Below are 26,564 nucleotides of genomic sequence, written 5' to 3' on the forward strand. Positions count from 1 at the left end.
TTATGAATGGGCATATTAATATCCTATTACCTGCCTAAAGCCTTTGGGCATGGATAGAGTGAAAAATCTAAATTAATAAATCTGTGTATTCATATGGCAAACTAACCAGCCAATATGAAAATGAGATTTCCTGCATAGTTTATTTCCTCCTTTCTTAATCGTCTGCCAAGATTCTTTCCGTTCTTGAATATGAGATATAACAGGACAGTAAAAAAAAATAAAAATGCTTTAATTCAATTTGTTGATTATAGTGAATGAGTGATAAGATATTTGATCAGATAATACACTTTCCTAAGTGCTGTGGTCTTTTGATTGCTTTCTGTTTCGTATAGTTCAGTCATAAAGTCAGATAAATTAGAGATGGGGGTGTGGGAAAACCTTATCCTTTATCCAGTTAATTCTTTTTATAGTACTGGAAATTGAGACAGAGCACTTGAAATCTTTTCTCGCTCTACATCTCCCAGCCAATGCATTTTCAACCATTTCTTTTGGGAGAAACATCCGTATTTTCAAGGAACCTAAAGACAGACCGGATGCTTCTTGATAACTACCTACATTTTTCCTCATACTGTTTCTTCCATGTACACTTTTCTTTTGGCTCAGTGTTTTAGTATCTTGGTTGTTGAATATTTATACATGGTCACTGTCAAACTCATGTAGTTTCTTAATCCATTAGCTATATTCAAGGCAGGCCCAAGATACTTCACTACTTCCAGTGAAGGACGAGAAGGTGGTTTCCCCCTATTCTACATACAGAAGCCGATCCAACTGCCAGTTGACTGTTACTCTGAAACTAGTGATGGGACATCATCCTCCACTGTGCCCAAGGGCACCAGACTATTTTAAGAGTGCACATGGCTTGCCTCTTGGCTTCTGCTGCCTGAAGTTGCTGCTTCACTCTGCTTAATGGTAGGGCCAACCCTAGCTACATTTAGGGACTTATCAAATTAGTCATAGGGAACCATGCAACAGGAACACAGGAAACTGCCTATAATGCCAGGCCACTGGCCCATCTAGCTAGTATTGTCTCCTAGTATGGGTGATTCGACCCATCTCGCCACCTGAGGCAAAGAGGGAATTGCCACCTCCTGGCCTGCCAAGCTGCACCCCATTTCTGCTATCGCCACTGCTCCCTGGCTCTTACCAAACTCAGGGAGAGCCAGGGTGCTGATCGGCTCCCACCACCAGGGGTGTGGAAGACAAGTAGCAAAGCCACGTGCTGAAACGCCTCCCTCTTAGTCCTAACCAGCATGGCAAGTGGTCAGGGGTGATGGGAGATTGGCAAGATCAACATCTCGGAAGACCACAGGTTCCCTGTCCCTGATCTACAACCACTGATAGTGACTCCACAGGGTTTCCAGCAGGGCATCATATGATGACGCTCTTTGCCCCAGTTATCCCAGCAACATGGGTGTTTTCATTTTATTTGCTATATGCAAACCATTGAACTTGTTTATATGTAGACCTTTCACTGAAATGAACAGGGGAATCCTTGCTCTTAAAGAGGAAACATTTGGGTAAGCATTGGAGCTCTCATTCTCATAGCTACTACTGAACAAGGGCTTTTGAAGTCATAGGGTGCCCACCATGGAACTATGACTATCTTTTCCCAGATTCATAGCTGACTAAAGTATAGTAGGGGTTTGTTTTTGCAATTCTTTGGGTCATTAACATGATAATCTAGTGAGTTTACTAGCAAACATGTTATTTTATGTATGATTTTCCTGCATGCCTCAAATGACGTTTTCTTTTCCAAAAATAAATCTTACTCATGTTTATATAGCTTCTTTGTATTTTTCCCTTTGGTTAGAGCTGCTGCAGTCACAAAAAGCCTTCACCTGCTTCGAAGTACATTTATTTTCATTTTAATAAAAAGGAGAAGTAATCGGCAGAGTTGTAAAGGCTCCAGAATTAAAAATTTAAAAAGTGGAGGACAGTCAGTTGTTACTACTCATTGCTTTGGAGTCTCAGGAACCCCTATCTGCCTGGTTGTAAACAAAGGGATTATCCAGAGTTTGATGCCTTTGTGAAATCTGATAATCTGACTGCTGATGGTACCCAAATACCATTCTAGAAGAGGCCTTGCCTGTGACAAATGTATAGGTCACCCAGAGCAGTTTGTGGGACATAAACAGATTTTGCTTCTAAAATTTCCTTTCAAGATCCTGAGGAATTTTTTAGATTCAAAGCCTGTAGCCAGATCCCACAGATGCCATTAAGCAGGAACTGTAACTGATTCAATCACTGTTGCTAAAAGCTATCTCAGAGAGTAATTCTGAATCCAAAGGAATCTTGTGATGGGGCAGGTTCTCCTTTTAAATGACCACCGTATTTTTCGCCCTATAGGACGCACCGGCCCATAGGACGCACCTATTTTTTGAGGGGGGAAATCAAAGGAAAAAATTTGATTTCCCCCCAGGTTTGCGCAGCCATCCCCAAGCTAGAAGAGGGAGACGGAGCACTTCGTCTCCCTCTTCTGCCTTCAGGGACAGCCTCCCAAGCCTCTGTGGGGCAGCGCACTGCGCTGCCCAGCAGAGGCTTTGCGCAACCATCCCAAGCTAGAAGAGGGAGATGGAGTGCTCCGTCTCCCTCTTCTGCCTTCAGGGACAGCTTGGCCCGCTATCCCCCGAGCTTGTGGGGCTGGCGGGGGGAGAAGCAGGCTTGCTTCTCCGCCCGCCAGCCTCCAGGTCGGGGAATAGGGGGATGGCGGAGCGCTGTCATCCCGCTATTCCCCGACCTGACCTGGAGGTTGTGGGGCTGGTGGGGGGGAGAAGCAGGCTTGCTTCTCCCACCCCCAGCCTCCAGATCAGGTCGGGGAATAGCGGGATGGCGGAGTGCTGCCATCCCGCTATTCCCTGACCTGATCTGGAGGTTGTGGGGCTGGTGGGGGGGGGGGAGAAGCAGGCTTGCTTCTCCCACCCCAGCCTCCAGATCAGGTCGGGGAATAGCGGGATGGCGGAGCGCTGCCACCCCGCTATTCCCTGACCTGATCTGGAGGTTGTGGGGCTGGTGGGGGGGAGAAGCAGGCTTGCTTCTCCCACCCCAGCCTCCAGATCAGGTCGGGGAATAGCGGGATGGCGGAGCGCTGCCATCCCGCTATTCCCTGACCTGATCTGGAGGTTGTGGGGCTGGGGGGGGAGGGGAGAAACAGGCTTGCTTCTCCCCCCGCCATCCTCCAGATCAGGTCGGGGAATAGCGGGATGGCGGCGCTTCGCCATCCCCCTATCCCGCGAGCTTGTGGGGCTGGCGGGGGGGGAGAAGCAGGCTTGCTTCTCCCCCCGCCAGCCTCTATTTCAGGTCGGGGAATAGCGGGGTGGCGGCTCTGCGCCTCCCCGCTGTCCCCAGCTTTTGGGTGCAGGCTGCTGCCCGCAAGCCTTGCGAGCCCGCGGGACATCCCGCCGGGCTTGCAAGACTTGGGATAGCTTCCTGAAGCCTGGAGAGCGAGAGGGGTCGGTGCGCACGGACCCCTCTCGCTCTCCAGGCTTCAGCGAAAGCCTGCATTCGCACCATAGGACGCACCCAGATTTCCCCTTCATTTTTGGAGGGGGAAAAGTGCGTCTTATAGGGCGAAAAATACGGTATATTGAAAATGGTTTCATAATTAAAAAGACAGAAAATTATTTTAAGATTTATTGTGTCAGATATATGGCTCTAGTCCATGTTGAAAGTAGGCTTGAGTTACAACTGATGTGAGAAAGAAAATATTTATTTAATACTTTGTAATATTTTTCTAGGGTTCCAGACCTTGTAAGAGTTGCTTTTCTAAAGGGCCCAACCAGTGTCTTTAAGGTGTTCACTTTTGATGAGCAGAACAGATGGCTTGATTGATGTGCATTTGGTCCACTTGCCTACTTTAAATCCTACCTTTAAATTTTTAATTTGCTTCTAGTAGTTCCTTTCTTTTTCATATTATGGAAGCATGTATTCTGTGTGGGGCTGCCTTCCATATTTGGTAGACCAGCAGATTTGCCAGGGCAGTTTTCCTTGCATTTTACGCAACTTGGACATCTAGGGCAGATGGGAAACCTGTGCTCCTCCAAGGATGGGGAAGAATTGCATTTGTTCTTCATCTTTATGTGAATTGACTTAATTCTCATTTCCAGCACTACTACACGTATTGAAAATCCTTCAGATTCCACACTCCTTAGAATTTTATGAGACAGTTATTGGATCATAGAACATACACATTACAAATTCAATTCAGAAGGTGTACATTTAAATACCTTATATATTTTTAGATTCTGAATTTTTGTACTGATCAGTTCATCCTTACTCCATATATTGCTGGGCCCCATCTTCCACTATCTCTGAGCATTTGCCATGCTGCTGGGGAAGATGGTAGTTGGAGTCCACCAGCAACATCTAAAAGGCTCCAGGTTTCCTAAGCTAGGAAGATAGCCCTTGACTCAGATCTGCCTTGCTATAGCCTCTGATTCAGTCAAACACACCAAACACTCTCTCTTACATGTAGTTCAAATGGTAACTCACAAAATTGCCTTTCATGTTAAATTGCCAAGTTTATCCCAGCTACTTAATCTTAATCCCACGCTCAGTAAACAAACCAACATGGTGGGTTCATTTTATTCCCAACACTACCAGATTACTCATTACCATCAGCACCTGAATGCAATAAGCAGGCAACTTATCAATTCAAACCATGAGGACTGTGTAGAAACAATTAAGGTAGCCAGGTGACATAGAGTTTATTTCCTAGAGTTCCTATAAATGATGACAGATACATAAACACCAAGTCCTTCTATTTTCTGGTTTAATTACAGTATATTTATTATTTCTGTATATTGCTCCTCACATTTAAGCCCATGTAGACCTATTAAAAAGCATTTCCAGGAAAATATTGCAGGGACCTTTCAGAGTACCATACGTATAAAATGCAAGGAAATGATGGGGTTGTCTAGGAACTACATTAGACCATTAGTGCATAATGCCGTAATATGTTTTAATGAGCACTTGAGTAAATGCATAAGCATTAGCATGGAAGTTCTGTTAGAAGCAATAGCAATAATTATGAAGTTTCCATTTTAAATTCAGAATAATTGCATTTAGGGATGTCCAATAAAAGTATTTGCTGTAATGTAGTTCAGAGAGAATAAACATGGTACAACAAAAAGGGAAGAATCTCATTGATGTGAGTATCTGGATTCTCACAGACTTCAAATCACATTGGAACTCTGTATGCCTGTTCAGCAAGAGCTGTATGCTCAGTACAGAACAATTATGATAGCAAGGAATAATACAATTGTAGAGTTGGAAGGGACCCCAAGGGAAATATATGTTGACATTTAACATGTACTGTTACATGATTTATGTAACTTATAAAGCACTTTACCAAAGTTGTTGAATTGGTCTTCTAAAACTTCACAAAAATATTTGGGAGAAAATTTGTTTTTTATCATGGTGGGAACCTCCCTTTTTTAGTTGCACCCAAATCTACACACATGCACACATCCAAACACATTCTGATCTCAAGAAGAATGATTCCAACAAAGCCAATTATAATTCTTTGACTATTATATCCAACCAGTTAGGAATCATGTAGCCAAGCAGCATGGTGATTCAGCATTTATCCTAGCCAGACGTGGCTGTATGAAACAGCACAAAGCTATATAAGAGTGAGGGCAATGCCACCTGCCCTCCGTTTGACTGAGAGAACACTTTCATCCCATATAGATCCTCCCTGAACATGTTTTGTAGCAGGTAAGTTTTCCATTAGAACATCCAACCACCATTTTGACTAAGCCCTAATTTTATATCTAGGGGAGGGGGTGTAGCTCAGTGGTAGAACATCTGCTTTGCATGCAGAAGGTCCCAGGTTCAATCCCTGGTCTCCAGGTAGGGCTGGGAGACAATCCTGTCTGAAACCCTGGAGAGCCACTGCTGGTCAGCATAGCCAATTATATTGACCACTGGTCTGATTTGATGTAAGGCAGCTTCCTATGTCCCATTAAGGTGGTAATTCTAACCCCATGTACTTATTATTTTATTATTTATTAGATTTGTCAGTTGTTTTATCTTGCCTAGGGCAACCCAAAGCAGCTTACAAACAAACAGACAATCAACCCCACATAGATACAGTCAAACCAAGGGGGGGGGGGAGAGAGAAATACATTAAAAACACCCTGTCCACTTCTAAAAGGCCACAGATAGTTAAAGCCCAAAGCCTGGATATAGAGGAGAGCTTTTGCCTGGCACCTAAAGATATGTATGTAGTGAAGGCGCCAGGTGAACCTCCCTAGGAAGAGCATTTCACAAACAGGGAGCCACTGCAGAAAAGGCCTGCTCTCATGTTGCCACCCTCCAGACCTCTCATGGACTTCTCTGTTGGCCTTTAACTTCACCAGTTTTCATTATCTCCTTTCCCCCCACCCTGCAACAGCCCAGCTATGGCTGCAAGCCTACACACATAAGGTGAGAGGAACGAAATGGGACTTGCTCTTTGGTTAAACATACAAAAGGGCTGGACCACATCCTTTTCTTTACAAAACGTGTGTGTTGTGTCTCAACAGCCAGAAAGGCAGTGGGGTCCTCTACAACAGAACTTTGCCAGGTCAAGAAATAGAGGGTATGGGCATTTTAAAGTCTTGCGACTAAGCCCCATTGAATTCAATAGGACTTACTTCTAACTAAACATTGTTAGGAATGTGCTGCAGAACAGACATAAACACTTTAATTAGCATGTATTTTATTTCCCTAAAGTGGTAAAAGGAAAGACTGGCGCTGGAAGGAACAAGGTGCAAAATTCATCTTTCCAAATCTGTGTTGGGGACCACGAGAAAATAACTCCTTCTAATAAAACTGGGACTTATATAGGATTAGGCAAGTCACTCTACAACGTCATGTGTAGCAGGCACAGGTAAAGGGTCACCCTACAGGAGTTTTTGGACTCCAGCTCTCAGCATGAACTTCCAAGTTCAGCAACATCTGAAGCTGCCCATCCCTGATGCACAGAGTGTGGAGGAATGGGAGGACGGATGTCTGTAATAGAGAGTTCTACTAATATTAGAAATGTCAGCAGAACTTCAGCTTTCAAGATTTTTGTCTATTGCCTTTCAAAGACAGATTTGAAAGTGTAAATTAATCCAAAGACAGTTTCACATCCTGACTACAATTAAGAAGGACAGCCATCTGGGGCTCTAATTATTCATCAAGGAAACTTAGACACCCCCTTCGCCTCAGCTATTTTTATGACCCCCTAGACAGTGTGCCATTCCAAACATTTTGGGAGAAGCAAATCTTTTGTGTGTCTTCTGACAACTGCTATTTTTGTCATCCTCCCTTTCTTTTTTACAATGAACAGTTTGATCCATGTGTTGCTTACACACACACACACACACACACACACACACACACACACACACACCTCTGCCTGCCCCTTCACTGCCTTTTTGTCCTTGAGACACAATATGCAAATCATTTTTCTCTTGCTTTGAAAGCTATCACAACTCCAGCTTTGCTCCAGTGGGTGGTACCGATGAGATTCGAATAATTTGTCTGATGAATGAGATCCACAATTATTTTTGCTTGACACATCTAACATTTTCAGCTGAGAACACTGATGCAACACACTGATGCAAAACAAACACAAGAACAGTTTCAAATCCAGATTACCATCCCCCCCCAAAAAAGTCTGGAGAACCCATCTTCTGTGAACACTACTGTAGTTGTATTAGGTAGAGTCAACACAACTTATGAACAGGCTTGGCTCCAGGTTTGAGTGGAGTCCTGATAGTGCGTTCTGGTGCCACCCCCCCCCCATAAGTGTGTCCACCCACAGCTGTGGTCTTTTTCACAGCTGAGACTGGGTTGCCACCAACCATTTCAACTTTCCCACAGTTTCTCAGACTTGGCTACTGCCAGCAGATGAAATGGAGGGTAGGAACAGGCCAAGGTGATTGCCTGCAGTAATGAATGCATCTGTCCAAGGTGCCAAGTGAAGATGTCGCCCTTTTTATGATTCTCTAAGCCAAATGTAGTCTTACCAGCTAGGAATGGGGGAGGGATGTGTTCAACTGGCAAGCTAATGTGAACCTACCAAATTTTATTTCCTGGAACAACGAGCAAACTGAAACATAGCCAGCCTTTGATACTCAATGCAGTTCTTCAGCCAAAAAAGACACAAAATCACATATGTTAAGGGAAATTGCATACACAGAAAGTATATCCATGGAGATAACATACAGAAGTGTGTTGTGTTAGAAATGTGCATGACATGTATGAATTTTCGTCTGGATTTTTTTTCAAAAAACACACAAATTGATGCAGAAAGGGGGCAACTTGAACTTAAGATTGCAAAAATCACAGTCAGTCATCTTTATTATCAGCCATATACTGTGGCCTTCGAGGCACTTGACATCTGCTCTTGCAGTCGTGGGCAGGCACAAAACGTGAATTTTCCAAACTCTGCTGGGCCACCATAAAATAATATGAGCTTTCTGGATCAGGGCAGTAGCCCATCTAGTCCAGAATCCTATTCTCACAGTGGCCAATCAGATGCCTGTGCAAACCTGCAAGCTGGACATGAATACAGCAGTACTCTGCACACCTGCGACTCCCAGCAACTGGTATTCAGAGGCATGATGCCTCTAACAGTGGAGGTAGAACATAGCCACCATGGCCAGTAGCCATGAGATAGGCTTGTCCTCCACAAATTTGTCTATAAGATATATAGAATCAAGGAATTTTGGAGCTGGAAGGTTCACCAAGGTCATCTAGTTCAGGCATAGGCAAACTCCGGCCCTCCAGATTTTTGGGACTACAATTCCCATCATCCCTAGCTAACAGGACCCATGGTCAGGGATGATGGGAATTGTAGTCCCAAACATCCAGAGGGCCGGAGTTTGCCTATGCCTGATCTAGTCCATCCCTTTGCAATGCAGGACTCACTGCTTATAGGGACATATGAAGACATAGAGACATAAAGATATTGGCTGCATTCTGGTTAATGGGTTGCAAGTTGTGTAGGCCTGTAAAATGATCAGGGCACGTAAACAAAACTGGTATTGTTGTAGAAAGCATTTGTTTCCCCCGTTGATTCTTTTTTCTTTTCTTACATAAGAAGCATTGCAAGTAGGTTTGAAAGCGCCTCTGAGCTTACAAGTGCACTTTGATTTGCAGCACGGAAAAAGGAGACAGCTGGTTAGAAAAATAAGATACAGCCCATTAGGTGTAAGAAGATAGCCATGCATATTTTGCGTGTTATTTGTATAATACCTCTGCTACATACATTATGGAAATGTGAAATCTGCAAAGGCTGCATGGCTCACATAGCATATGAATTCACTTGCATTGCGTACGGGATTGCACAGGGCTTCTGAGCAGGTTTTGCCTTTCCCTGGAATAATATTGAACGGCTTTTGGTGGAACTAGCTGAATTGGGTCTATTTTAAGGCATTGCATATTACTTTCTCTGTCAGCTGTTCTCTGTGGAGATATTTTAATATAACTTGGGTTGATCCTGTAGTTTTCTTTTATCAGATCCTCTGTGTCTCTCCAATCTGAAGTGACCCTTCTCAACTGGGAATGTATTGATTAAAGAATTATTATTAAAGAATGTGAAGGATTTCAGAAAGCACATACATGTTGTACAGTTTGAAATTGAGCCAAATCTGGTTAACACAAATTTGTGTCTAAGAAAAAGCTGTAGAATGTGTAGGGTTTTTAATGTGAAAAAGTGATCTATCACACTTCTGTATAAAAGAACCATGGGAGAAGAAGGACCTAGGGCTGGGATTGCATTTGGGGGAAGAGCTTTGCCTCTTCTTCCCAATGTTGTTTTCCTGATGAAAGATCCCATAACTTTTCTTTCCCAAAACTGCTGTTTTCCATATTAGGGAAAATGTATGGATACACATAAGTTTTCTCTAATGGCTTTTGGGAACAGGGTAATTTGCAGCACAAGCCCAATGTATCTACTCAGAAGTAAATCCCATTGTGATCAGTGAGAATTACTCCCTGGTAAATGTGCATAGGATTGCAGCCTAAATCAGAAAAAAAATGTCACGGGGAAAAGGTTAACTCTCTTTAGTTCACCATGTTTTGATTTTATCACTAAGCAGCTGACTAGAGGAAAAGTGAATGGGGCTTCAATAGCACATTTACTTGGGAAAAAGTCCCATTAAAGTCAGTGAGTTTTATTTCCAAGCATGCATGCGTAGGATTGGTCTGTAAATTGTGTAATCATGTGTAGGACATTCAGAGACTCTTCAGTGTTAATTTTTTTCTCCCTACCACTGTATATGACTTCAGAAAGCATGTTGAAGTTGACAAATTAATGTTAGCCTTATCTTACATTGCCCCTTTGTTTGAAATGGACGATAAATGCTTTATTTAAATTTATGCTGCAGTATTTCTCTGCTTTGGTAACACTGTCCTCTCTCTCTTATGACATGTGGTTTTCAAATGTATCTGCATCTTTTATTCTTAATCAGGCCTCCGTGATTTAAAAGCCTTGCTTTCTTCTGTTTATTCATTCATGTTTCCAGTGTATTTCTGTAGCGATTATCTGCTGAATTCTTTTTCCACTTTCAGAAGAAGGATGCTGCTGCCGTAAACCAGATACTGTGTGAAAACTGCAACTGCAAAACACAGGGCTGGTTTGTCTGAAGTTTTCAATAAATATACCATAGACTTTAGAGAGCTCATTATATAAAGGAACTGTTCTTAAATGAGACTGGCTAAGATTTAGATCCCACATTACCAGAGCAGTGTGGCTGCCACTTTCCTGGAGCTGTGTCCCATTGTACTCCCACTCAGGTAACACAGGAATAGAAGAACAATATGGAAGGGCAGGGCAGGGCAGGGCAGGATGACATTGGAGGGATTACATCAGCATTAGAAACCATTTAGTTCTTCCCATATGATCCTATCCCTCTGATGTAGTTCCTCCAGTCTGATGCTACCAGAGAGGTGTAGGAAGCAACCATAAGAAAACATCAACCACACTGTGTGGTTTAGTAGGAACTGGGCCTTAGTCAATGCCATTCAAGAACTCATTCAGTTCCTTAGCAAAATGAGGTCCATTGAAAGTGTATTGGAAACTTCAAGGACTTTGATCTAGGCTGAAAGTCTGTCCAGACTTAGCTGAGAGTAAGCCCCATTGAACACAGCAAGATTTACTTTTTAGTAAACCTGCATAGGATTGCACTGGTAGTGACTGCATCTGTTGGCTCAGGGACTGGGTGGCCCTGCCATGGGTGTTCCCACCTGATAACTGCTCCTCCCATTCCGCATGCCCACCTTTTGTCATAGCCTCTGTTAATTTTAGTTAGCCTTTCCTGCACCTTTTCCATTCCTACAATACTCTTTTTGAGATGGAGGGGGGATACTGTGCACAGTATTCAAAATGTGGCTGCACAATAGGTTTGTAGAAAGGCATTGCAATACTGGAGGCTGAATTTTCAGTACTTTTCCCTAGTGTGGGTTTTGTCTCTTTCTCAGTTGCCATATACTAGGCTGGTGTTTTCATTGAACCATCAGCCTCAACATCTCTTTCCTGGGTTAATCCACAAGCTCAGATTTCATCAATGTATATGTGAACTTTGAATTCTCTGCTGTTGTGTGACTACTTTGCATTTATTTACACTGAGCCATGTTCCACTTCTTGTTGCTCATTCACCACTTGGAGTGATCCCTTTGGCACTCTTCACAGTCTGCCTGAGTTTTCCATTTCTAGAATAACTGGGTATTATCTATAAATTTGGTTACCACGATGGTCATCACTAACTCTGGATCACTTATGAACAAGTTAAACAGCACTGAATACTATGTAAAGTCTCAGGGGGACCCCATGGCTTACTTCCCTCTATTTCAATAATTTTTCGTTGATTCCTATTCTCTGCTTCCTCTTGTTTAATCAATTACTTGTGCCTTCTGATTCCATGTGTTAAGTTTCTCAGGAACCCTTGCTGATGGCGGTTGGGAAGCTCCACCCTGTGGTCCAAAGTTGGCCCATCACATGTCCTAATTTGGCCCACAAGGCCATTTTCCCCAACCATGGCTACTCTACACCTGATATCAGATGAGGGGCAGATAGGGATGCCTATAGATTGGCTGCACAACTGAGCTTCCCATGCAAAACTTGATCATGTATACCAAGGTTTCCCAAACTTGGGTCTCCAGCTGTTTTTGGACTACAGCTCCCACTATCCCTAACTAGCAGGACTAGTGATCAGGAGACCAAAGTTTGGGAAACGCTGGTGTAGACAATCCCTGTAGATCAGTAGAGTTGAAGTTGCTGCTCACCTCGTGTTGGGCAGTCATTTCCACCCTGCTGGATTGGCTGTGATCCAAGTATTTACTTGTGTTTTATCTTGTATTTTATTCTCTGTACCACCCTGAGATCTTTTGATGAAGGGCAGTATATACATTTAATAATAATAATAATAATAATAATAATAATAATAATAATAATGGAACCTGGTGTACCAGGCCAAAAAGACTTCTCATCTCTTGTTTACCAAATTACCCCATCCAAATACTTGATGACACTTTAAAGGAACTCCAAAAGGCTGGTGAGGCAGGACTTCCTTTTCCAGAAGCCATGCTGTGTCTTCCTCAGAAAACTTGTTCTTCTATATGCTTAATAATTCTATCTGTAATAATGCTGTTCACCACTTTATTCAGATGCTAAGCGGTTGCCCTGTATTTTTCTTGATCCTTCTGCATGCAGTTAAAAAAAACAAAAACTGGCATTGTATTGGCGAATTTCCAGTTGTCTAGGAAAAAGGCCAAGTTTAGGGACAAGTTGCATATTTTCATTGGGAAGATCAGGAATTTTATATTTGAGTTATTTAACAAAGCTTGGGTGGGTGCCATCTGGACCAGTGACTTCCTAATTTTTAATTCATTTGCAAAGCTCTAAGACTTCATATCTTGTTATGTCTCTTGAAAAACATGCATGAAGCCACAGATGCAGGGTATGAAGATTTTAGCATTTTCTGGGCACAGAACCAAAATATTAGGGTAGCATTCCAGCTGTGTGCAAAGCATGGGTCACTTGACTGGAACACATTTGTGAAAAAGAAAGATGGCAGGCTCACCTCAGTAACCCTCTAATAGTGAAGTGCCCATCCATTTGAAAGTAAAATAGAACCACTTCCAAATATGGTAGTACTTTCTACATGCCTGGGGCTAATGGAAGTGGTGGTCCAAAACATCAGGGGCAGCGTGTTGGTGAAGACTGCCTTAGGCTGGTCTAGATGAGTCTTTGGCCAGGTTCAGCAAAACTCTTCTTCTGTGCAATATCTATTTGTCTTGGTTTATGTGGATGTAACCATTGCATGAACTGGTTTAATCATGTGTCGGAATGCCTTCCTGAGCCAGACACACAAATTCACATTTAGGGTCTATTATTTGGATAGATTCAAGTTTATGAGAGGGTTGTTGTTTTTAGGTTTGTTTGTTTTTAGAGACAGACAAGAAAAACAGGGCATTTCAGACGCTTTTGTGTTGATCTTGTTCCTATCCCTCATAATAACCTGGGATCTAGATGCTCTCATCGCAGGTAATCTGAAACACAGAGAAGAGGATTCACAGCTGCTGCTCCCTAAAGGAGACCTCTCTCGCCTAGTACTATGAGTTTATTTTAGAATAGTAGCATTTTACTGCTTAAAATAAAATCCACTTTGATTAGCCGGGTCTGTTTTTAAACAGTGGAATCATTATTTTTTTTTATTTATTTTTTTGTCACGCACAGAGAATCAGCTGCTCAAAGGCATTTCCCCCGGCATTCACAAACTCCTGAAACTGGTGGTTCATAATAATGGAAGAGCTTGACCTATCCTTTATTCGTAACGGAAGACGCAGAACTCGTTATAATTAAAGCTCCGCGGTGTTAATTCGCAGCCAGGAGTACAGTACTTAGAGAAAGGCGGGGAGAGGAAGGGCTGGGGGAGAGGAGCAGCTTAATATTTCAAGCCTTAAGTGGAGCACTTTGGAGAACGCTGGTGCATGGAGGACCTCTGCCTACCTCCCAGCTTCGGTTGCAAAAAGAGAGAGAGAAATAGTTCCCCAAATATATGGATGGGCAGAAGAGGAAATGGGACAGCTTTCGGCTCCCTGTTTCTCCACCCCCCCCTCCTTAAACCCAGAGTCCCTTTCGCAGCGACGTCGACTTTGTGCAACTTTGCCACCCAAAGTGACTTCTTAAGGGGGGCGGGTGGAGAGAGAGCGAGAGAGCGGGGTGGGTCTGTCTGAAAACGAGAAGTGACCGAATAGCAGCCTCGGGGAGGCGAGCGCAGAAAAGCAGCGAGAAGCCCATCTCCCGGGAGTTCGGAGAGGCGGAGGAGACGCGAGTGGAGGCGATGGAGCTGGAGGAAAACTCCGCTTAGGTCAGCGCAGCAGTCTCGGCCGCCGCGCGTCCACGCTGCTCAGCCCCAGGCGCCCACTCCGGTCTATGCCGGCTGCTACGGCGGCGGCGGCGGCTGCTTCCCTGGCTGCAGCCGGGCGCTGCTCTGCCTTCCTCCTCCGGGGCTCTTGGTTCGCGCAGGCTGCCGCCGCCTCCGCCCTTTGGGCAAGTGGCAGCCCTAAGGCCAGGCAACGTCGTCGCCTAGCGGCCGAGTTGGCGAGCAGACGCCGAGGGAGTGCCTTTCCCCGCCGCCTGGCAGCAGCCGGCGCAGGGAGCTGTCCAACTTTTCAGCAGCAGCAGCAGCAGCAGCCCGGTAGTGGCGCAAGGCGGGCTTGAGCAGGCGAGGCGAGGGCAGGCGCGCAGGCAGGCAGCCCCGCCGCCGTTGCTTAGCGAGCGCGCCCGGCGAGCGGCGAAGGAGCGCGTCTGCAGCTCGGCAAGCGGCAAGGACAGCGGGTGCGCCGCGCTTCTGTTCGCCTTTTGCCCCGTCGGCGGCTGCGGCCCCAGCATGGAGGCTGAGGAGAGCCGCCCCAGCCTGGTCGAAGCGGCGGAGACCGGCAGCGGCGGCCCCGGCGACGGGAGCCCGGCGGCGCCCAAGCATTTGTGGCGCCACGAGCACCACTGCCGCTACCAGCTCCGCCAGCAGCACCACTTCCTCGTGCACCAGCCGCAGGCGCCCCAGTGCCCGCCGCCGCCGCCTCCCGCGCCGCTGCCGCCGTCGCCTGCCCCTCCTCTCCCCACAGCCGCCCGGGGTCGCGTCGTCGGGGGCAGCGGCGGCGGCGGCAGAGTGAGGCACCGGGGCTATTCGGACACGGAGCGCTACCTGTACAGCCGCGCCATGGACCGCGCGTCCTTCGCCCTGGAGACCGGCCACCGGCCCGGCCTGAAGAAATCCAGGATGTCCTGGCCCTCGTCCTTCCAGGGCTTCAGACGGTACGCGGGAGGGGCGCGGGGAAGGGGCTCTGCGTGCCGAGGGTCATTTCAGCCACCCTCCTCCATCCCACCCCTTCCGACAGGTGAGGGAAGAAGGGAGGAGGATCCTTGGACGGAGCGCGGGGGGGGGCGTTAAGTTGTAGAGAGGACGTTGGGTGTTTGCGGGGAAAGAACCCCCCCTAGGGGAGGGGGCCTTAAGGGACGGGGGTCAATAGAGAGGGAGCATGGACGGGTGCAAGCATGGGAGAGACGGGAAGCCAGGGGTAATTGACATGACCGTAGGGGGAGAGGGCACTGGGAGTGGGATCGAGGGGGTCATTGGGGGGAGGTGGGGGGATTTGGGAGGCAGGCAGGGAGGGAGGAATGATGCCACGGGGGACCGGAAGATCAGGCAGAAGAGGGCCGCTGGATGTGGTGATTGGGCACTAGCTTGGGCACTGGGTGCGAATTAGGGTAGGGGTCTGGTTGATCTGGGCAATCCTTTGACGTTGTCTGTTGACCCCCAGATCTTTCTTGCCTATGGTAGGCCCAGGCTAAAAGGGGGTGGGGTAGAGGTAAGCGGGGTTGAATCCAGGCACACTAGTTTCCCTTTGCCTTGCAAGTAAGGCAAGTATCTTTTAAAAGACACAGGAACCAAGCACGTGGGTGATTTGAGGTGGAACTGTGTGGTGGATACTCCCCTGGTATCTGGTGCTGTGAGCAAGTCCACAGCAAAGGCTCCATCTATCCTTCTCCATCTTCCCTCCAGTCCCCTCAACCGCTTCATATGCACACATCACTTTATGAAAACATTTCAAGGATAACCTGCTTTTTATTACAGTGAGTCCTCTGGGATTTAAAGGCTTAGAGGGGTCTGAAAGGGATGGAGAGGCACAGTTCTGCACTCCCACACATGGTATCAAATTATTGGCGGTTAATTTGGTGGGAGAGCTTCATAAATTGACCCTTGATTAAATGCAGTTAATTGATTTCCAGAAAGAGATATGAAGCGGGGAAAGGACTGCCGAATTGCTTCCTATGGAGTGAACTATAGGTTGTGTTGTTGTTGTTGCTGCTGCTACATGGAGACTGACAGATCACAGAGTGACATCACTGTTTAAGAACAACTTCCTCTTGCAATCAGTCAGCAGGAGAGCTGCTACTGGCAGGCGACAACAGCTCCATTTATGATCTCTGACTTTGTTTGCAGTAAGCAGGTCCATGCCATTTTCTAGAGTGTACATTACAGAGCAGTAGAATGAGGGAAATGGGATATTAATTTTTCATTGGGGTAGCTGCTGCCTTGATTTATATATAATCTGGGTTAACGTGATCTTACAGCATTCTGCACGGGATGCACAAATACCAGAGTTGACATTTCAAATTGCATCACACGCCGCACACATCTCCTGCAAACTCATGACCTTGTTCATGGTGGTGTCATTGTGCCCCTCTGGTAAAGAGGGAAGCATCGCTTGGATAAGGCAATTCCCTAGCGCACTCTTTCTACGTTGCTATAGTCATTTTTAAGATGAAACATTCAGTGATACAAAGAATCCAGTCCTTGTGGTTATTAGCATTAGTGCTATCATGTTACTGTTATTTCCCTCCTCCCCCAAACTGTAATTTCATATCCACATCACTGGTGTGATCCATAGTGGGTCAGGGTGTCTGGTGGAAAAGCTCAGAGAGAGACTTAACAAAGTCTAAATGCTGAGATTAGGCACACTGCTTAGTGCACACACCTAGGAGTAAGCCCTGCTGAACTCTCTGAGCCTCTCTCTTACTTGGAAATCTGTGTGCATAGGATCATTCTGAAATAAATAAATGCTTTTATTAGAATTATAATTACATGGAGTTTAAACCTTCTGGGGACAAAAGAAGATTAATTGTGGAAAGCTTGTGACACAGTGCTTTCAAGAATAATCCATATTGGCTCTTAAACCAAGTGCTCAGTATTATCTGCAGGTATTAATCCTCCAGTTAATGACAGCGTAATAAATTAGAATGTTGATATTTACTGTTTCTTTTGTCTTGTTGGAGTTTTAGAACTCAGTCCCTTTTCCAAATTAGGGCTGCAGTTGTGTTAGCCAGTGTGTGTCATTGACTTCATCTTCCTTTACGGCTCCATCTTTCACCAACTTTGTAAAATAATGTTTGTTGTTTATAAAAATGAATTCATATTTATGGAAAACACATTTCAAAGGCAATACTCCTAACTTTGAAATGTAAAATGTACTCACACATTCAAGACACTCTATAAATTACACAAAGCTTTTCCCCAAAACTGACATTTTAAAAAATAATTAAAAACACACAGCATTTGGACTTCTTCAGATTTCAACCAGCAAAGGCATATTTAGAAGTTTCTTATGAGTCAAAGTGCTTTGTATTTTTTTATATTTTTAGTATAATTTATAACCTTTAATAAAATAGCTTACTTTTTTAAAGTTGTATGATCATTTGCAAAAATGGCCAGAATATTGTTAACTTTTTTATGTCCTTCAGGACAAGCTGTTGAGTAGCATAAATTTAAATGGTTGTTTCAATTTTGCTATAAATTTGCAAAAGAACAACCACATCCACACCCTGTATATAGTGACCTATAGAAATGACGTAGATTATATAGCTGTTGAAAAAAATGCTATATGTTGATGACTTTAATCACTCAAATGAGACAAGCATTCATTATGCATATAATAGCTAGGGGAAAAACTGGTTATGAGTTATTTTGATGTCAAATGGATCCTTCTACACATTTTGAAGAGTGCATCTATGATTTAAGTGTACACCTTAAAAAATCCAAGTGCGACTGTTGCAAACAAGTGTTTGAAAACTTGAGTATCATACTGGTATACTTGTCAGATAACTTAGTTTGGCTACACCATAAGAACTGAGTTAAGGTGGTGGAAAATATTGGTTTCTGAGAAAAGTGTGAAACAACCTTATAGAACAATTTAAGATGAAGTTGTCTGTGGAATTGTCTCCACCTGTTTGCAGAAAGTTCATTCCTGCACAAAAGCATTCTGCAAAGACACAGAAAGTAAAAGTCAAAAGCAAATTAAATGGCAACAGCTTAATGCATGTGATGACAAGGAGAAAAAGTGTTGAACCTCAAATGCTTTAATTTGTTTTCATCACAAACAAGAACCAAGATCACTTCATGGGAGCTCCTTGTCATTAAATGGAATGTCTTGACTAAATAAATGTGCTTGGCATGTGACAAGTCAGCAATTGCCCTGCACCCAGAGAGACAACATTGCTACAGGTGGACTGCAGTCTACAGGCTAGAGGTTGCCAGGGTGGGAATGCAATGGCTATAGATCTGTTTCTGATTCTGCTTCACTGGCATACCATCTTGAACTAGCAGATTAATCTCCTCTTGTCTCTTATTTTCTCACTCATGAAACTTAAGTGGCTATGCTAAAACACATCCATTTGTAACAGGATGCATGTAGATTGCAAAATATATCATTGCAATTTAGCCTTGGGTAGAACTGGCATTGAAGAGTGTGCATTCTGTGTGCAGATTACTTTCAGTCCTAAACATATACAAAGCAACAGGATGTCTCTGTGTGACAGGGGACTTACTGAAATCTACAAAGCCTGCCTCTCCACATTTCCCCAATTTTGGCCAAATGACGGTGCCCCATAGATTTGTAAAAACAGTAGCTCTTGGGGCAAGGCCTCCTGTCCCGTCCCCCCAGTAATTCAAGCACTGGCCATTTTAGTCAGATATATGAAGACATAACCTGGCTCTGCAAGGGTTTTTGTCCAGCAGAGAGGCTCTTGTTTGTGAAAGGGGAAACAATTCATAGAATCATAGAATCATAGAGTTGGAAGAGACCACAAGGGCCATCGAGTCCAACCCCCTGCCAAGCAGGAAACACCATCAGAGCACTCCTGACATATGGTTGTCAAGCCTCTGCTTAAAGACCTCCAAAGTAGGAGACTCCACCACACTCCTTGGCAGCAAATTCCACTGTCGAACAGCTCTTACTGTCAGGAAGTTCTTCCTAATGTTTAGGTGGAATCTTCTTTCTTGTAGTTTGGATCCATTGCTCCGTGTCCGCTTCTCTGGAGCAGCAGAAAACAACCTTTCTCCCTCCTCTATGTGACATCCTTTTATATATTTGAACATGGCTATCATATCACCCCTTAACCTCCTCTTCTCCAGGCTAAACATGCCCAGCTCGCTTAGCCGTTCCTCATAAGGCATCATTTCCAGGCCTTTGACCATTTTGGTTGCCCTCCTCTGGACACGTTCCAGCGATTCCCCCTGAAGCCTCCTGCCCCAGCCAACTCAGATGCTGTTCTAGAGGATCCTCTAACCTTCAAGAGCAGATTTGCAAGGGCGCAGAGGCTGCAGGGTAAAGGGGACATTGGGGAAAATCTGTCTCCCAGCCCCCCAGCAGGAGATTTCCACGAGTAGAACTCGACTCAGGGACTTTCTGGATCCAAACAAGCATTTGCATTATGCTGAACCTCTGTCTACTGCAGTTAAAGGAGCTGAAGTTATTCCATGATTATGGGAGTCAATGTGGTACAGTGCTTACTGTGAATCAGGGCCTAGATCAGTGAGAAATAGATTCAAATCTCTGCTCAGTTACAAAGCATATGGGGGTGGGGTGGGGGAATATTGAGCCAGTCACTCTCTCTCAGCCTAACCTACACTACAGGGCTGTTGTCAGAATAAAAGGGGGAAAATAATATGCATTGACCTATACACTTTTGAAGAAAGTAAGGGATAAAGATTAGATAGGATTTTGTAATGGGCTAAATAAAATAAATACATAAGCTGTAATCCAATTGCACTCATATTCAGAAATAAACCCTGTAGATTTTGCACTGTTTTACATGCTTCTGAGAAAAACTAAACCACTATGCATTTGAATTCTGCATTTATTTTACATGCCAGACTTAGAATTCTATTACAATGTGTGAGGTGTCAAATAACTCAGGCCCTTTTGCTGGGCTTGATGTCTTAAATTCATGGTTTATTTAAGAAAGAATACTTACTTTTAATAACATTTTGGTCAGACCTTCGTGATCACAGCCGAACAAAAATATCGTGGGAAGAAAATGGGTATATTCTCTGTGTAAAGAAGTCCTGCATTTGACTCAGATCTAAGAGCCCACTTCGTTAGCAGTGCAGGGAAGGAGTGCTGATTTTCTAAAGCAATTCCTTCTCTGCTCATCGTTTAACCACTTAGGTATAATGCTCAGGTAGGATACTGATATGAGGCTCAGGACTTGGAAGGAAAAGCAAAGGAATGAGCCTGAAGGATAGGGATCCATGAAACTATATGCCTGCACAGAGCAAGAGTATTCTTTAGGGCAGTGGCAGCCAACGTGGTGCCTTTGAGATGCTGTTGGATTTCAACTACCAGTGTTGGTGGGCGGGGGGGGGGGGCATGCCTATTAAGGATGACAGGGCACTTCCTCACCAACCTGAGTTTACTCATGACCAGTCCCCACCTGCCTACCTTTTTACAACCAGTTAAGCTGGCTGCAAGCTTTGTCCTCCTCAGTCTCAATTTTGCCCTTGTAGAACTCAGCAGGGAGAAAGATGGGAACAAACCTATAATTAGTTGGCTGCACGTATCACTGGCTCTGGCTCCACCTACAAACTACATTGTTAGTTGCAAGTTTCCTAATAACGAACATTTGTCAGTTGGCTTGTCCATCTCCTTCCTATGACCCATTTCCCCCAGTAAAATGTTCAAATTCTTCCATCTTTCTTGTAAACCACCAAGGTAAAGAATAATGCTTTTCTTTGGCACAAGCATTAAGGCAAGGTAGAAATGCTGATGAAAGGACTTAATTTTTGCTTCTTGCTAGAATTCCCAAGGAACGAAAGTGGCATACAAAGATTAGATCAGCATAAATATGTTTGCTCAAGCGTATTCTCTACTGACAGCAGTGCGGATGGCAGTGTAATAATCCATTAAATGAGCAGGGAGTCCACTTGATTCTGCTTGTGGTCTAGATAACTGTGTGGCCCAATCCTCTGTGTGTTTATTCAGAAATTAATCCCATTGAGTTGAATGAGTTCCAAGGAAATGTCTGCTGATTGTAGCCTTGGTGGCCCTATTGATTGAATTAGTTTTCTTGTAGAATAGTTTCTGTAGTGTCTATTGTATTGTATACTATTGTAGCATCTATTTCTAAGGGAACAAGAAAGGACTTGCTTCACTATTTGTTTCTCCTGTTTCTCCTTGTCTCTCTATTGCTTTTCTGGTGGAAACTTGCTGTAAATATCTCAAGAGGCTCTAATGGTCTACAGTTGCTTTTCCATATTTTTACCATTGTTACTGGCACAGGTTCGGGACACAAACTTAGGTGACTTCAGACATTTCAGACATGGGTCTGAAATGGAGTAGTCTTGGCTGCCAGATTCTCTACTCCCTGTGCTAGCAAATCAGTTGGCTCAAAGAGGGAACTATAGGCATATGTCACCAAGACTGCAGGCCTACATATGGCTGCCTTTAAAAACTATTCAGAAACTTAAACTGGTACAGAAGGTAGCTGCCAGAATGCTTGTGGGAGGGGGCCAGTTCAAGCTTACTGATCATATTACACCAATACTTCCTGAAACCTTGAATTGGTTTGGATCAGGTTATCTGAAGGATTGCCTGCATCTATTATGACCCTCCCCAGCCCCCAAAACCAGCCTTGAAGGTCCTGCTTTCTAGCCCAACATCAAGGTCTATCAGATTGCCACCTTCTCAGTGGCAACCGCACATTTCTGGATGCCCTCCCACCTTAGATATACATATGGCTTTGGGAACATCCTTAACAGCTTTTCTACTTTGTTCATTGTTTTATTGATGTGTGCTGTACATGCTGGCTGTTGGATGCTTACGTTTCCTCCTCGAGTTTTAGGATTGCTTCAGTTGTATCTACATTATTGGGCTTGTTTTTCCGTTTCTGTAAGTTACCTTGGGAGGGACTCCCCCCACCCCTTGCTAAAAGGCACTATATTAATTGACTGCCTAAATGAATGAATGAAGCCAGGTGCCTGCTGCTTTTGAGTGAAATCCAAGCAGGTGTCTGGGATGCAGAAGATAGCTGGTAGCAGGAGCTCTGGGCCAGGGACCAGTGACACAGCACCTTGTAATGTACTGCTTTAGAAGCCTCCTCTGCTCATTAGTCTATCTCCCTGCCTGCCCTTTATCTAGCCTAACCCAACCTCATCTCAGATTGCTTACTCAGAAATAACTTTCTATCTTCAGCTACCTCCATCTGAGATTAACTGGTTCTCTTGGAATTTACAACTCATCAACTGTATGCTTAGGGAGAGGCTAGACTTCAGTTTTTATGTGAATGGGAGCAGACTTTTTAGGGACTCTCCTCATGTTCCAGGATTGGTATGCACTCTCCTTGAGTGGTTTTGCCTGGCTAGAATGTATAATTGAACTCTGATAATGACTCTTTCTTACCTGACTGGGGGATAGAAAGGGGTGCATGAGTGTGTGGAGAAACTAACCTGCCATATGCAAAAATAATAGTTGCTCCATGCACTCACTGGCATGCGGCCCCAAGAAGGCAATGTACCCCTCAAGTTGAAAAAGGTTCCTAAGTGAACACATGGCTTCCCAGAGATCAAGACCTCTGCATTCTCCCATGGTCCTCTGTGGCTTAGCCCCAACCAGCATGAGACCAGGAGGACCATGCTGAGAACCTGCATGCTCACACAAAGTTTGTTTTGGTTTAACGTCATGTGAGAACTGGGCCTATAGATGTTTGATGCAATGGATGACTTTTTATAACCACGATGCACCCTGCGTATTTTGTTTATTTTGAAATTCCTCTTATATTTGCTTTGAACAAGGTCACCTATATTTTAATAACTACCGTTGCCACCCATTTAAATGAAGCTTAATTGATCAATAATTTGTGTTTTAGTTGATTAACCACTCAATTAGATTTAAATAAATATGCACATGAGTAAAAATTGCTTTGAAGCAAAGGGAATAATTGGGGTGAGGGGACTGTATCTAAGGAAGTTAAACACAGGGTAGATCCACTGATATTAATGGACCTAATTTAGTCATTTCCAAAGCTCCAGTAGGTCTACTCTGAGCATGACTAACACTGGATAGAAACTTCCTCCCTTTTCTTTTTTAGATGAAGCACATGTGTTGGTTCAGATATTGTTTTACAAAAGCCATTCCCTCCCCTGTGAGGAAAGAAAGAATCTTTTTAGAACTATTTCCAGGGCTTTTTTCAGCCAGAACTCCCTGGAACTCACTTCCGGCACTTGTCCGGTGGGCACCACTGCCATTCTAAGAGAACGAGGGAGGTGTTCATGGTGAGTTCCAGCACCTCGTTTTCTAGAAAAATAGCACTGAGTATGCCCGTAACAAATAAGACACCCCCCCACACACAAAATAAAGCTCCTGGCTGATTAATCAGGGAACCATATATTTTTAAGCCAATTGATCTAACTAATATGGCAAAACATTTCAACTCAGCTAACAATGGCTGAAGCTTTCACATTTCCCTGCTTTGCAGACTAGTTTGAACATTTTATCAAATACTGATAACTGAATTGGTTTGTGGTTTCAGTATGAACACATGCTTCATTTCGTTTCACTTCATATATTGATTTACTGCTTAATACCAGAACAGTCTCTAAACAGTTTTCAAATAAATAGCATTTGTTATATGCTATAGCTATATGCTAGTGTATATACAATCTGGATCTCAAACAATGAAACTAATACACAGCAATACCAGGTAGTAGTAGTAGTAATAATAATAATAATAATAATAATAATAATAATAATAATAATACATTTTGAGACAGGCAAATAACTCAGTTGTCTGGCCACCAAGTACCTGTAAGAAGGATAAAAGATATATGTCCCTCGATATATGTCTCTCCCCTTTTCCTCCACCCTTCCTTTATGATGCTCTTCATACCAAGGCAGGGGTTTTACAGGGCAGCTCACAGAACAATATTATGAAGTGTCTGATCAGCTGCCTTGCCTGGAAACTGTTCTATTGTTTTATGCCTATATACTGGAGTAAGACATTTAGCCCACCTACTGCCTATGAATGCTTTTCCATTAATTTTTCCAGGACTAATTTATGAATAGTCATGGGGCAACACCCACAATTATTAAAGTAATATACTTAAAGAGGTTTTTTTTTTAATTAACAAAACTCACTGTTATAGTTTGTAGCTTAAGGGGTGTGTAATATTTATTGAAGACATTAAAAACTGAAGGGCTATGAATGCTGAAGCAGTCACTGAAAGAAAAGTTTAAATTAAAAGCAGTAATGTTCTGAAGTATCTGTGCTGGCTTCTTGAATCCTCTTTTATGGGCAGTTGAGTTCATCACATTAATGTCACTGCAACTATTATTTCCCATCTCAGAAATATAAATGCAGACCTTTGGGGGCCTAATATTGCTTGTCACACAAGATTTTATTGATGAAATTATTTTTATGGCACCGATTCATACAATATAACATGGCACTGTGCAATAGCATATGCAATAAAATAGTGCAAAATGATTTACAATGACTGTCTGAGCAAAAAATTGAATAGGCTTGTTGACATAAAACTGGCTTCAAGAGACACCTGAAAATCAAAACTGAGGGTGCCTGCCCAATTTTTGCTGGAAGAGTGTTCCACAGCATGGGACCACTTAACGTCTGACTTTTAGCAGAGGCCAGTCAAGCTACTGTAACATAGGGGCACAGGAGGACCCTTACATCCTCATAGTTCTTCACTGGCTCAGCGGCAGAGAATAATTTGACTCTCTTCCCCCTCCCTCGTGGAAACCCTCCTTCTTTCCACACATTGCCCATTGTGGTAAAAGGGTTCACTCACCCTCCACCCCAGTGTAGGGCTGGCTGCAAGATACTCTTTGTCACTTACTCTGAGGTAAAGCTGCCATTTTTATCCCTTACTGGAACATGCAAGCAATTCAGGAAAATGGTCTACACTTGGCTTCTTTACAGGGCTTCCTTTACGCTCCATGAAACCAGGCTGATGTGTGCACTGACCTGGGTGAGGGTTGGGTAAAACTTATCAAGATTCAGTTCCAAGGTTCCAGTGAAATGCATTTATTTAAGAATCAAGACATTCTGAAGTAGGAGATTGCTTTTTGAAAGAAAAGAAAATACTTAATTACCCAGCTAACCTTTATTTAACAGGAAACCTAAAAATAGAAGAGATTATGTTTCGAAGCACCTTACAAGCAGATGAATGGAAGCCACCCTGGGTTTTTGTGGTTTCAGATGTTGGCCTTGACTCTCTGCCAGGCTCACAAAGAACCAAGAGAATTGGGGAATCCCAGACAGAGGGAGAATTCACATGCTTCAATTTGCTTGCAGCGGCCATTTCTTCAGGCTGATTCTGCGCATACCCTGATGAACTGAGTCATTGGGGTGGAGAGAAGAGGCATAACTTTGGATGTGGAATGATAAAGAGGTGCAGGCTCATTTTCAGTCAGGATAATTTGTTGTGGGTGCCACACACACTGCACAACAAAGTATGGTCCATGACCTATTCTTCTGGCTACAAAGGAATGCTTTCTTTCAGGGCTAATTTCAGTGAGGGGACGGGATACTGTGGGTTCCAGAGAAGGCCTCTCCAGGCACATGAGAAAATAAGAGCCTGCTGGATCAGGCCAGCAGCCCATTCTGTACCAGTGGTTACTGTGAAAAACGCTGGTACTGTCACTGATTCTTTTTCTTTTCTTTTCTTTAGAAAGTTTTGTTGGTTTTATAATAAAACTACTTTGTTCAACTTTGGGGGGAAATGTAGGGTGTTACATGCATACCTCAGTCACATATAAGAAGGCATACTGATCCGGGACACTGTCAAATAACTGAATGTATCACTGAATGTATCACAGTGCTTTAACTATCCTTGGCATAGCCTCTCTATCAGTAAGTAGCCGGAGGTCTGACAATGACATCACTTCTATTTACCTAGCTAAGTTACGGGAACCATGCATTGTCAAAATGATTGTGTTTAGCATGACCCCCAATAACCCTTCTCTGTTGCGTTAGATGCTCAGAAAGAGCCAGATCTCAAGCTTCCCTTTGCCTTCCTGTCAGGGATGGACCTTTGGGGTCTTTGCAGTGAGAAACGATCTCTAAGCAGACAGCAGTAAACAGCACGGCAGTTATGTCTTTCTATGTAAGAGGAGGGTCTAGATCAACGTCTAGTGACAGAAGAACCAAAGCAGGGTTTGGGCTCAATGACTTACCAATAATATTAGAAACAACCTCAAAAATACTCTGCCGAAACCCAGGGCTAATTCTGTGGGAG

The 26,564-nt window shown here is 43.9% G+C and overlaps 1 protein-coding gene across 2 annotated transcripts in view; it reads left to right on the plus strand.

Annotated features, from left to right (window-relative positions):
* PDE4D (phosphodiesterase 4D) overlaps positions 1-26,564 on the plus strand; it is a 654,687-nt gene that overhangs the window by 185,664 nt on the left and 442,459 nt on the right. Inside the window, exon 1 of one of the 2 annotated variants that reach the window (XM_081212802.1) lies at positions 14,569-15,292. The exons of the other annotated variant lie outside the window; for it this stretch is intronic. Coding sequence (XP_081068928.1) covers positions 14,868-15,292 — 425 coding nt within the window. The 5' untranslated portion in view covers positions 14,569-14,867. Of the gene's footprint in view, positions 1-14,568; positions 15,293-26,564 lie in introns of those variants that run through there. 2 annotated transcript variants of the gene reach the window in all.

Source organism: Podarcis bocagei, assembly GCF_964188305.1.
Source record: "Podarcis bocagei genome assembly, chromosome: 11".
In the NCBI taxonomy this organism is placed as follows: domain Eukaryota; kingdom Metazoa; phylum Chordata; class Lepidosauria; order Squamata; family Lacertidae; genus Podarcis; species Podarcis bocagei.